At 40.8% G+C, this 13,396-nt stretch overlaps 1 protein-coding gene across 1 annotated transcript in view; it reads right to left on the reverse strand.

Moving 5' to 3' along the window:
• Positions 1–1,120: 1,120 nt before the first annotated feature.
• Positions 1,121–13,396, reverse strand: part of HCFC2 (host cell factor C2) — a 32,986-nt gene continuing 20,710 nt past the window's right edge. The window contains exons 13-16 of the mRNA XM_044441101.1: positions 10,915–11,055; positions 10,382–10,567; positions 9,350–9,635; positions 1,121–6,833 (exon numbers count right to left, since the gene is read on the reverse strand). Coding sequence (XP_044297036.1) covers positions 6,808–6,833; positions 9,350–9,635; positions 10,382–10,567; positions 10,915–11,055 — 639 coding nt within the window. The 3' untranslated portion in view covers positions 1,121–6,807. The remainder of the gene's footprint in view (positions 6,834–9,349; positions 9,636–10,381; positions 10,568–10,914; positions 11,056–13,396) is intronic.

Below are 13,396 nucleotides of genomic sequence, written 5' to 3' on the forward strand. Positions count from 1 at the left end.
TAATTTAACGCTTGTGCATTGTATATCCTCCCAAACAATGGAAGTCTTATACTGAGCCACTACATGACTCAACCCAGCCTCTAATGAAATTCAAGTTGGATAAAAAGTGAACACCTGAGCAAGAAAACAAATTAAGGATGCAATCCTATGGGTGATTGGTCAGAAAAAGGCTATACAAGTACAAGCATGCCCAAGCCAGTCACACTGGCTGTGGAGCGCTGGTAGCTGTAGGGCATGTGATGCCAGTGTGATGCTTGTAAAAATCCACATAAAACAATCTCATATCCATAGGTTCCTAAAACATTCGCTTCTTTTTAGCATAATGGGTTCTCATGCTACATAGCATGGGTATCAGTACTGCTGTGTTATTTGTAGGAGGATACAGATGCAATGGGAATGGAACAATGTCCAAATTTGGTTTTAAAAGGTCATGATTAAATAACTGAAGAACACCAGAATGTACATGAAACTTAACAAAACTGGATATATTTAATCTCTACAGTTAACTGATGCCTTATATTAACAGTTGCCTGCTTTCTGTACCAGCCTTCCCAAAACACTTTGGACTACAGTTCCCATCAGTCACAGTAACCATGGAGAGTGGTCAAGTATTATGAGACAGGTAGCTCAAAATAGCTGGAGAGCCCTCTGTATCATGTTGTAAGAGGGAATATTCCAATTCATAGTATTTGCACCATGATTACACTTAATGCTGAATTAGTTAATTTCTCTGAATATAATTTTAACTGCCCTTTTACAGTCTCTATCAACTTGCAGCAGCAGTGTCCAATAATGGACATTGTTCACATGTTTTAGGTTTAAATGGCCAGGTAAGAGCATAGTTTCAATATAGTTGCTCATTCCTACTCTCTAGTTGTCAATATGCCTAAGACTTGCAACCTTATCTTCCCAGGTGTTTCTAAAACAAATTTAAGTGAAAGCCAGTTTTTAAACAACTAATTTCTTGAAGTACTGTACTTGTACTTTCATTGAACACCTCAATAAAATAGATTTCTCAAGGTACTTCCTAAATTACACAAAACACTTGCCTATAAATATTCCCTCTTGTAAAAGTTCCATTGATTGAAGAGATTGTTTTAAAGTACACAAGAAAACATGATTAGTAGGACAAATCACTTTATTATTACAAAGAACAATGCTACTTTTAGATTGTTGTACAAAATATTGAATTTCTTTGTAGAGACCACTTCAGTCATATGCCAGAAGACACTAATTAGCTGGCTTTAACTATCTGTCACATTCCAGTTACCCATGGTTTCATTTTTGTTAGTCTATGGCTTGCTGATGTGTTCTACATAAAAACTGTGATCAAATATTGCTATAAATCATACATAATGGTTGTGTTCAGATGATCATCTTGGCTTAATAAGCCAAAGTATGAGTGAGGGGTTTTTTAAACTTACTTTCGCAGCTTCTGTAATCCTCCCTTTGCAATAAAACTAGAAAGTTTCTAATTTAACCAGTTTTTCATTGCAGCTGAACTGATAACTTTCCAAACAAGACAAGCAATCACAAGAAGTAATTCATAGTTTCATATCATGGCTTGTTAAGAAGCTGGTAACAATAGTTTCCTGGCTCAGCTAAAACTTTAGTTAAACCTTTCTTGTTTGTTCACACTACAAAGGGGATACATGCATGCGCAAGAGGTTCATTCACATTGGCTTATTAAACTGCTATGATTGTCCAAACTAGGCCAGTTGTTCACATAATTAGATACCCATAGTCACAAAACATGTTAAGTTAAATGATGCAGAATGTCATAAATAGTATGGACTTTTCTATTTATAACGTTCATACCAAGTCTATTATTCTTTGAAGTTGCTACAAGATGGGTTCAGTTTTATACAAGATGTTACATGTATAGTTTACAAAGTTGAACAAAATGTTTCCACCAGTTTCTCAAACAACCTGAATTAATTTATACTTTAGGTGAACTTATAGTGGGGTCAATATCCAAGTATTAGATACATTAAAGAGAATAAACTTCAAATATAAACCTTAGAGTGGAATTTATACATTTTAAGTGCTATGAGAAGACCAGGCCACAAAAATAGTTATACAATGTAAACGGGGGGAGGGGGTATACATGATACTAATCTGATGCATATAGAGGGCAGAGGGGCTGTAGACATGGGACAAATTATATGATAGCTGCCCTATTGGCACAAGCACACTTACACAGAAAATCAGGTCCAGAGTAACACCGCCACAAATTTACCTTTGGTAGTCATGACATACCCTTAAAAACAATATATGAACTCAAAAGTGCAAAAATACTTACATATATACTCAACAGATCATATGTTAAGTAATGTATCTACAATCAAGTTATTAGTAGCTAAGTAGCCATACAACGAGAATTCTCACATTCTGTCACAGCATGCTTCCCTAACTCAAAATGTTTTTCCTGTTTTTAAAAATCCACCACAACTGTTTTGCGTTTCCCTATAGTATATAAAGATACTTTTTTTCAACCTTGTGGCCACTGGGAGATCTGGATTCAATCCAGAGTTGGAAGTAGCGTGTGGTGAGCAAGACAGAGGGAAGCACATTGCTGGTCTACACAATTCAGGGAAGAACTGACGCGGTTCTAACAAGCACATGGACCTCCTTGGCCTTCTCCAGCTTTGAAGCCCATGGCCATAGAGGTGTTCTGAAGTTTAGATTTCACAGTACTAGTTAAGAACAATCGAAACATTCCACATTCATTGTGACCTGTGTGATTTTAATTGCTAAGAACAATCAGAATCTTATGGCTGCTACACACACCTTTTCTGACATGATTGTTGCATATTTGCAATAGGAAAGGGTATATTATCACAATGTGAACAAATAAATGCTCATTAATTTCACTCTGTCTTTAAGTCAGCACATCACAAATACACTCTTATATAGGTAGCATAATTGACACCCCTTTCCAATATGGTGCTGAAAATTCATCTCAGAAAAAGTTAATATGTGAAGCGAATTCCTGTGATGAATTAGATGTATACTGTATTTGTGCATGCAGTTACAAATGAGGTTTGGCCTTTTCAGCTTGATATGCAGAATTCACCCAGCCAAGGGTGAATTCATCCATCACCATCTCTCACTGTCATATATAAGTTTATTGATGTACCTTTTCCCATTCTTAGGAAGTAGCCAACAGAAAGTGCTACTTTATTATCATTTCGAAAAGGCTTTAAATATCTTGCCTCATGGCAATATAGATTGTGATGCAGTATGTCAAGTTGCATCAGCATAACTATTGTAAAGATTGTGGGAATGGCTACAAATTGGGTTCTGATGTACTGAATCTCTTCTTGGCAGTCATTTGACCAAATATTTCTTCCTCACCATGTTTAGTAGTGCAGGGGAGGAAGCTGGTAAAACCGGGTTCAAGTCCTACATAAAACCTGGACTCACCATGTGAATTTAGGCAAGTCACTTTTCTTCAGCCTTCCCTCAGTCCATCAGTAAAATGGACTAAATGTGGCCTTCCTCGAAGAAGAACTATTGAACAAGGAATGATTGTAAAGCACTAACATTATCATAATCCACTTGAAAACTGATCTTGTAGATCAAGTAATTCCCATCTTAATTTATTAGGCATTGATGGAATAATGAAGTGCAAAATATTCACTTTATTGCACATATGCATTTAACCAGTCTTCAAAATAAAAGGATTTTAAAAACTTACTTAGATGCCAAGGGGTACAATCCATAGGAACCTTCATAAGGCCCATTCAAATGAATGGAAAGACAACAGTTGTTTACAAAAAAGTGTTCCTGTTGGATTGTGCCTTTATGCTGCATTTCACCTAGTTTACTGGCATAATTCAGCCACATTAGGCTATAATTTGGTAAACAACTATTTATAAAACAGCATCCAAATACCTCTGTTCAGTACATTTTTGTTTGTTTGGGAACAGATTAACATTCCTATTAAGAACTGCTTCACATGTAACTTAGTTGCCACACAGGATGTAGTAAAAACACGCACACTGTTACATTATCATTTGTGACAGGTATCTATTTTTCTGTGTGCATTGAGTTTCTCCCTACTCTCATGTAGGAAAAATGTGAAGCAGCTGGCACAATAGTGATAAAATGATTAAGGTTAAAAGATTACTAAACGCTACTGTTAGGATATGAAACTAAGGCAAAATACGCCACAGAAAACTAATGGAAAGAGAAACATGTATGCCACAGAAGCATGCAAATATGTGCAAATTTGCTTTAACTTTAGATTAATACATTTTTTTCTGGAAGCAACACAAAAATGTTACGTTAAATTCTTATTAGTGCAAAAGAGCATGAATATGCCAAAACAAAGCATACTGATTTTTTTTCTTTTCTAAAAATGAACCATTCATTTTGGAGGACTTCAACATGTAAAGACTCTTGTAAACGTTCAAAATATCTACAGATTTAACATGTTTATGCCCATGAAAAACTAATAGTAGTGCATTTACACTGAATTCGCTTTTCATAACAGAAGTGACTAGTTTAGCAACTTGCATATCATCAGGATACTTTCAAAGATTAGAATATGTGTTTACAAATACTAGAAAAATCTTTACAAAAATGAATATATTAAAATATTCTATACACTTTAAGTTACTGTAAACTAAAACATTTGCCTTGCACTAAAATAGCATGAATATGAAATAAAAGCCAGGAGAGAGATCAAAACGGGAGAGAGAAACTTCTACTCAGTTGTTTTCCCTTATCTTTTGGATTGCACTTGGGAAAGTTTGTGAGTCTCCAGGATTGCAGCTAGTGGAGGGATGTCAGCTGCATCTAGGCAATCAGTCAAATGTGTTGGAAGACCTGCCTCTGCCCTTTGGCATTGCATTACCCTGTTGTAAAATATGAGGATGACAAGCAAAGCAATATAGGTAAGCTTTTAAAAACCCATTGGCAGTGCATATCAACATATCATCTCACAGGTAAGCTCCACCCAGTTCAATGGGATTTAGTCCCAGATAATTGTGCATAGGATATTAGCTTAAAATGGATAGACAGATCAATCCTGGTGTCCAATGTAATATTAAAAGCAATCATTCCTTGTGGAAGAACTTGCTCATCCCTTAACAATATCAACCATCCATTGACTGTATTTGCACATAACATTAACCCATGGTTTGTTGCCCTACCCAGGCATTGTCAGGCAAATGATTGAACAAGCTGTGTTTCTTTTCTCAATCCCTGTGTTGTTCATTTCCCCTGTCCTTTGCTCGCTCCCTCCCTGTATTCCAAATGCCTTTGCGGCACTGTAGTACTGGCATGCAGAGTTGCACTTTTGGAAGGTGCAGGTTGCCATTCTTGCTCACCACCTCTGTAGCCTGGCAAAGCAACTCACGATCAACCCACAGTTCTGGGTCTTCAGGTAATGACAACCCAAACTTTGAACAACCCAACAATGAACTATACGTTCTTTCTGGCATTTTGTCAATTAGCAGACCATCGGTTATCTGGGAAGCTGGCTTTGCACGTCATGACAACCCAGAATTCAGCAACCCAAAGGTTAAATAACTGTGTGCAAACCAAGTCTTTTAGGCCCTGCTTGGATAAAATAAATCCTGAAGCAGGGTACAGGAGCTGTTGTGTCAGTGCAGAGAACAAAGCTTTCTTCTTCAGAGCCCTTCTCCCATGGAACAGTTTTTACTCCCTACAAGCCTCTCCCATCAGTACAATTGAAAAAAAAATGGGAAGAATTAGACATATGTTTGACTTTCAGGTAAACAAGCATACTCCAAGAATTTGAGACCATCGCATACCCTCTCAGACCTATCGAGACAACTGTTATTTTTACATATAAAATCTTCCCATGTACTTCCAGTTTTCTGCTACAGAAGATTTGGAGTTATACCCATGAAAGAAAACTGTACAGTGGGTGCAATCCTATATTGTTAAAACAAACTAGAAAAATGGGAGATAAATCACGTTTTTTGAAATAGTTACAGTTGCAAATTATGATTCGATCATCCATTGAAAGGCAATTATTGTGATGTTTGAAAAACAGCTTTTTTACTTTCACCATTTCCAATGCTATATATTTACCGCAGTCTTCAAACAAGTTGTACTGCAGTAATTCTGTGAGCCATAATTCACAGAGGTTTGCAAATAACCAACATCTTGGGAACCCTTTCTTTCAGTAGCTCTCCAAACAAAATATCGCAATTATATTTCAAACTTCTGAATTAGGGTCAAGAACAGATTAAAGAGAAATCAACTAAGCTTACAGGTGTTAATCTCCCAATGCATTTCTCTTTCGACCATTTTTATGCCAAATCACAAACTTGATTTTTAAACTTAGCATCTATGTCTAGGAACATGGGAAGCTTTATTCTGAATCCGACCATTATTTAGCTCAGTACCACCTACACTAACTGGCAGTGGCTCTCCACGGTTTTAGGAGACTTTTCCAGCCCTGCATGGAGAAGGCAAAGGCAAGTGTGGGATCTTTTGCATGCAAAGCATGGCATCTGTCACTGAGCGACGGCACTTCCCTGTGTGTGCAAAGCTACTGCAATTGGTAGGTCTGTGTGCTGGCAGCTACTGGAAGGAAGACTCTCCAAAAATGCAGACGCATATGTATCCCTCTGGATGTTAACCAGGGACTCTAAAGTGACCATACTAGATATAAAGTAATATGAAAAACACAGTCACTCTAGGTCCATATCTGCAAGACTGTACAATACTGATGCTGTGAAGACAATATAAAATGAAATATTTGGAAGATTTACAAAATATCACGAGTGCTAACTGCTACTCCACAACTTGCGGGATAATATGACGTTTCTATTTTGAACTTGACGTTTTTGTTTCTGCAAAAAAAAAAAAAAAGAGCATGTGGTTAAGAAGCATTTGGGGCAAATTAATTCAAATAGGAGTACCTGAACTCAAGCTTTGGTCTCACCAACTCTGGCCTGACAGCCACTGTTCAGGGGTTTGCTAGCCACTGTTGTATGCAGTGAAGCCCCCTGAAAGATGGAGGCATCCTCTGGCCCTTTGTAACTCTTCTAGGAGGCAAAGGATCCTATACACCAGGGGTCGGCAACCTTTAACACTCAAAGAGCCTTTTGGACCCGTTTCCCACATAAAAGAAAACACCGGGAGCTGTAAAACCCTTTTGACATCTAAAATGAAGATAACACATATATCGTTTTTTACCTTAATGCTATGTATATCTTCATTATGATTTAGCTGCAGCTCTTGTTCAGTCACTAAAAACTGTTATTTTTAATCTTGCATTATAAACTAGTAGGACTCCTTTCATATATTTTGAATGGGATAACAGTTTCCTGCAGAGTCAAAGTCAGTGCTAAAGGGCTGCATGCATTAAACAGCAAACCCCATAAGTTTGTCAGCAATAAAAGCAAATGAATCTACCCACTTATCATTAAACGTTTGGTTTTCTTCAGAAACTTTGTTTTTCTTCGATTTATCCATGGTTGGCCTATTGGGGGGAGGGGGGGAGTCACAGATATAGGTGTGTTTAGTGACTGATTAGCAGATAAACAGGCAAGTGCTGTGAATTGTGACAGGTCCTAAGCGCAGCTTTTGACATTCAGATGAAGGAGCTTACATTTGGACAAAGAGGATCTTTTCAGCAGGGTTTGAGTAACATGCGAGCCTGCAGGAAGCTTGTTCCACTCTTTCCCTGCACAATAGCAGAGGAATGTAGCAATTTACTTGACCCGCTAGTGCAGCCTTCCTGAGTGGATGCCTCATCATCACCTATTCGTATTTTGTAACTCGGAGCCTCGGTCACAGATCGGCGGCTGTGCTGAGCTTGTTTTGAGCAACGGAGCCGCAGCAGGGGGATTCAAGAGCCACGTGCGGCTCCGGAGTCACGGGTTGCTGACCCCTGCTATAAACTGACATTCAACCCTTCATTCTTGTACACAAGGGATTAAATCACCACTCAGAGCACTTTGGGGGTCACTTTTCATTTGGATTGAGGGCCACACTCCTGCATTAACTATGGCAAGGAACACCTGCTATACATTTTCCACACAAAGCTTCCTTTAGAACTCATTCTTTGTGACCCCTTCCTCTTCACCACTAAATGCAAAGTTTTCTCACCCAGTTTGCTCAAAGAACTCTGTCAATAACAATCCCAGCTAGTGTATGTTTCAGCAACCTTACAGTCTCATTGTGTTCCATCTGTACAGGATTGCTCTTATAGAGCAGAGCAAAGGTCCATCTAGCCCAGCTGTTTTCAACAGTGGCTACCTGTTTACTCCTCAAGTAATTGATGTTCAAAGGTAAACTGTCCTGAACAGAGAGGCTCAGTTTAACTTGTAACTTTTTTGAGGGCAACCAGCCACAGTGACAACCCATGGCTTGTTTGAGGGGTTGTTGAGTCACTATGGGTTGTTCTGTGGTCTTAAGTCAGGAGACCAACCCCAATTTGAGCACTGGGAACTGGCAAGTGAGTTTCTTGGCAAGAATGGTAAACACCCCTTGCCACTCTTCCAAGCTGGGCTGGACCATCAGCAGTGGCAAGTGCCCAAGAGGCTTGCTGCCCTCCCCACTGCGACTCTGAGCTGTCTTCGGTTTCCTGCAGCATCTTCCCCCCTGCCGCTGCATCTCAGAAGCAACGGGAAAAGTGAAAACACCCTTAGGACAACTGACTCCAAAGAAAGATGAGGATCAGTCCACTTTGCCAGCAGGTGAGCCTGCCCATTTGGACTTCCATAATTGTGCATGTGTGCACTCACAAAAGACTGAAAAATTATATTTAAAACGTTCAAAATATTTTCACACATGTGCCAGATTCAAGCTACATGCTATAGCTGAACATACAGTGATGACTGGAGAAACAGCCATTGCCTTCCGTCTCAAATGAAAACCTGCAGAGATCGGTCTCCCTTTGCTCCAAAGCTACATTTCAGAACAGGGGTAATGGCAGCAATAAGACTGTCCCCCACACCGTAGCAAAGCAACTGGATGCTTTCTTCACAAGGAGAAATACCCCAACCTCAACCACTCCCCCGCTCCATTGTTGAGAGCAGCGGTGTCTGCAGAAAAGTCAAGGTGGGCTGCCAACAATAAACACCTGGAATTCCCAGGGAGGAGGTCTCTAATAGAGAAGGTGCCCTACATGGCCAATGACCGTCTTTTCTGGAGAACTGCTGTATGCTGCCCTGGTAGAGTTATTTTGTGCCACCCACTAAAGATGGGCCATGTGGCATTACTTATTTGGACAGGGCCTCCAGTGTTACAAGGAGCTAATCCCTCCCTGTACACTAGGAAAAAAATATTTGTGACATTAACTGCCTCTCTCTACAAAATTCAAATGCAAGATTTAGGTGTCCAGGTAAACCACTGTCCTTACCTTGGAGCCATCGAACTTGTGTAGCTGGTCCATATCCCCTCTCATTCTTGGCCGAGATCCTGAACACGATGGCAGGTTTGGATGTGTGATCAACATGAGCATTTGCAAGCTGGGCAGCTGTCACTGTACATGAAGTCTTAAGGCCACAATAAATTTTCATAAACATGAGCTGATTAGGATTTTCCTGGAGCTGGGTGGTTCTTATTGCCAAGTAGGCAGAATATTCTAAGATATTTCCTGAAGGTGAGACAGGAGGCTCCCATGAAAGGTGAATACAATCTGCACTCTGAGGAAGAGAGACGAAATCAAATTCTCACCAAGTAATTTAGGTTTCAATTTACTTTGCAGAGAGAGAATTTCAGGCTGCCAAGCCTAATGTGCTGGAACCGCTATCTGCTCATTTAAGATATCAAAAGGCCTGGTTAAGGCTCCTCCATATGGAGGAAAAAAACAGCACAAGCACACATGCTGCTACTGAGTTGTGTTGCTCAGGACTATTCTTACCTTAGAGAAAACATGCCTTGCCACCACCTAAGACAGCATTCCACAACCTGGAGGCAGAGAGATGCATCCAGCCGCAACCCCCCCTCATTACTGGGCAGCACGGACAGTGGACGTGACTTGGGCCGAGTCCCCTTGGCCCCAGTTAGTATGCTCAATCATCAGGAATGCTGGGAAGTGTAGTCCTAAACGACTGGATGGCACCAGCTAAGAGAAGGCTGCATTAAATAACGTTGGCATTGGACTGCAATAAGGTGCTCATAAGGCTTCCCAACCAGTGGATGCCTGACTTGACTCTACTGGCTCACTGTTCACAGTATTATGCTAAAGAGCTGGTGCATTCTGGGGTTCAGCACCTGTGTGCTACTTCCCCTCCCCTTCCACTTTATTCCAATTGAAAACTACTTCCTTTGTTCAGAGCGAGATACATACATTGCCATCACTGACTTGGACAAAGAATAGCAAGCCCCAAAGCTTCTCTCTGAGTTTGCAAAAGAACTAAACAAATCTGCATACCAATCTCTTCCTTACCTTGCTAATTTTGACGATGGAAGGCGCTCCGGGAAATCCAGGGATGCAGGTCTTAAATTCACTGACTTTACTGAATGGCCCAATGCCACAGCCATTAATGGCCGCAACCCTGAACCTGTATAAAGTACCAGGAGCAAGATCCTGTTTCTTAAGTAAACTGTCATTTGGAACATCCGCATTGTCTACCTAAAGATGAAAAAACAGAAAGATGAACAAACCATGCATTTGCGCTATATTTTGAAAATGGCAAAAAGAGACCAATTACAGAATGTTCCTTTTTTGCAAATGGTGACACTAGAACCCCTGCATGCTTAACTGCCTAGTACAACCACACATTCATGATGATTAAGACATATGGAACATACTCCAACCAAAGTTGAAACCTTTTAAGACCCATTGATGTCAATACAAGAATTGAATGTATGTTTAAGCAACTCTCATTATACTCTCAATATTTAGTTGTGCCTCTGCCACCACCCCAGACAAAGGGATCTTAAAATAATTTAATATTTTAAATTATTTTAAACAGTTACCTTGCTTGAAACTGTGGCCTTTTCCTCTGCCAGCAAGTAGAACTGGTTCACCAAAGCACTGTTATTTTGAAAAATGCCAACATCATACCATCTTCTCTCTTGTGTTCTTACTCTTGCATTCTGCCTCGGTGGTGATGTTTTCTATGGTTTGGAGAATAAGTTTCATTAAAGGATTGAAGTACCACATCAAAGGTGGCCAGAAGGTAGATCTTCAGATGCTGTGGGCTTCAGCTCCATCAGCTTCTGCCAGCGTGGCCAATGGCCAGGCAGGAGTGCTGAGAGGTGACATTCAAAACAGTTGGAGCTCTTCTTTCTGCTCAGCTCTGATCCACATAACACACACATGCGCATACACACACTGCCCTTAAGATACTTGAGCATGAAGGAGAAGTGAAAGGAACTCTTTCCCATTTGTACAACCCAGGATAGCTGTACTACCAATGGTGCAATGATGACAGATATCATAACACATGCAAGACAGTGTCTTGCATTTACATCAGCCCAATCCACACTGGCACCCTCTAGATATGCTGGACTGCAGCTGCTACCATCTCCAGACAGCACAGCCAATCACCCTGTCAAATGGGATGATGGAAGTTGTAGTCCAACACATCTTGAAAGTTCCACCTTGAGCAAGTTGCATTTATATGGTAGATTTCAAATGCTCAAGGCATTTTATATGCATTATCTGAGCAATTCCTCTCTAATATATATGACAGAATTCTCTCTATCTTGCAGTAGAGTTGAAGCCAAGACCTTGCCTCAGGTCACCTAGAAACTTCAGAAGGGAAATGAGATCTGAACTGTTCTCATCTGACAGCCATATTCACTGTGTTGTTGTTGTTAGTTGCGAAGTAGTGTCCGACCCATCGCAACCCCATGGACAACATTCCTCCAGGCCTTCCTGTCCTCCACCATCCCCCAGAGTCCACTTAAGCTCACGCCGACTGCTTCAGTGACTCCATCCAGCCACCTCATTCTCTGCTGTCCCCTTCTTCTTTTGCCATCTATTGTTCCTAGCATTAGGCTCTTCTCCAGGGAGTCCTTCCTTCTCATTAGGTGGCTAAAGTATTTGAGTTTCATCTTCAGGATCTGGCCTTCTAAAGAGCAGTCAGGGTTGATCTCCTCTAGGACTGACCGGTTTGATCACCTTGCGATCCAAGGGACTCCAATTTTCTTAAAGAGATCTCTGGTCCTCCCTATTCTATTGTTTTCTTCTATTTCTTTGCACTGTTCATTTAAGAAGGCATTCTTATCTCTTCTAGCTATTCTCTGGAATTCTGCATTCAATTGGGTGTATCTTTCTCTTTCTTCCTTGCCTTTCGCTTCCCTTCTTTCCTCAGCTATTTGAAAAGCCTCCTCAGACAGCCATTTTGCTTTCTTGCATTTCTTTTTCTTTGGGATGGTTTTAGTTGCTGCCTCTTGTACAATGTTGTAAACCTCCGTCCGTAGTTCTTCAGGGACTCTGTCTATCAGATCTAATTCCTTAAATCTGTTTGTCACCTCTACTGTATATTCATCAGGGATATGATTTAGGTCATACCTGAGTGGCCTAGTGCTTTTCCCTATTTTCTTCAATTTAAGCCTAAATTTTGCAACCAGAAGCTCATGATCTGAGCCACAGTCAGCTCCTGGTCTAGTTTTTACAGACTGCATTAATACTTTTCAAAGAATGAGTGGCTCAAGGGTGAAAACACACACTTCTCAGATGGCAGTTGGTTGTCTTTGTTTCTGTCAGTCCTTAGAAATGCCAGCCATGTCCTTTCACAAAACGCTGTCCATAGAAAGCAGTTCTTTATGAGGGGGAGTTGGATTCCTACCATTCCTAGCCAGCAGAGCTATGATGCAGGGTGATTTGACCTTCAATATTTTAACCTACAAGCTGTCTAATCCTCCCCTAGAGGCTTTCAAATACCATTCAGCTTCAGGGTGGAACCTCCTACTCAAGCTAGCATTCAGGGTCCACCTCTTTGCTTCACATGGGGAAGAGCTCCCCTCCAACCCACACCTGCTTTGCCTGGCAAGCTGTGCAGCTGGATCAGACCACAGCAGCTGATAGCCCCATTCAATCCAGGCCAGGCTTCTATCCATTTTTTATTTTTCTCCTGTATCCCACATCCTAGGAAGACCCATGGGGCTATCACAGGGCACTTACTGCAGTAGGGCTTGTCCTCCCCCTGCTTACCCTCCATAGGGTGCTTTGGCCTGCCCTATTGCTGCACAATTCTGAGTGATACCCCACTGTCTGGAGGCACCCATGGACAGATGGTTGTTCTTGTGCAGCTCGTTTTACTTCACTGGGGATTTTTCAGGAGGCTTTTCTAGAGAACTGAATGAAGAGATGTCAGAGCGAGAGCTGAACCAGTGCTATGCATTCTATTGTCCTCTAAATCAGTCCTGCCAAGGAGCCCCCCTAAGTTACTAGCCCAATACATTTTTATTAGCTTGGTGGCTAATTGTAAGAGCTCTGACCATCCACCCA

The sequence above is a fragment of the Varanus komodoensis genome, unplaced genomic scaffold (assembly GCF_004798865.1).
Source record: "Varanus komodoensis strain SLA01 unplaced genomic scaffold, ASM479886v1 scaffold39, whole genome shotgun sequence".
NCBI classification, from domain to species: Eukaryota; Metazoa; Chordata; class Lepidosauria; order Squamata; family Varanidae; genus Varanus; species Varanus komodoensis.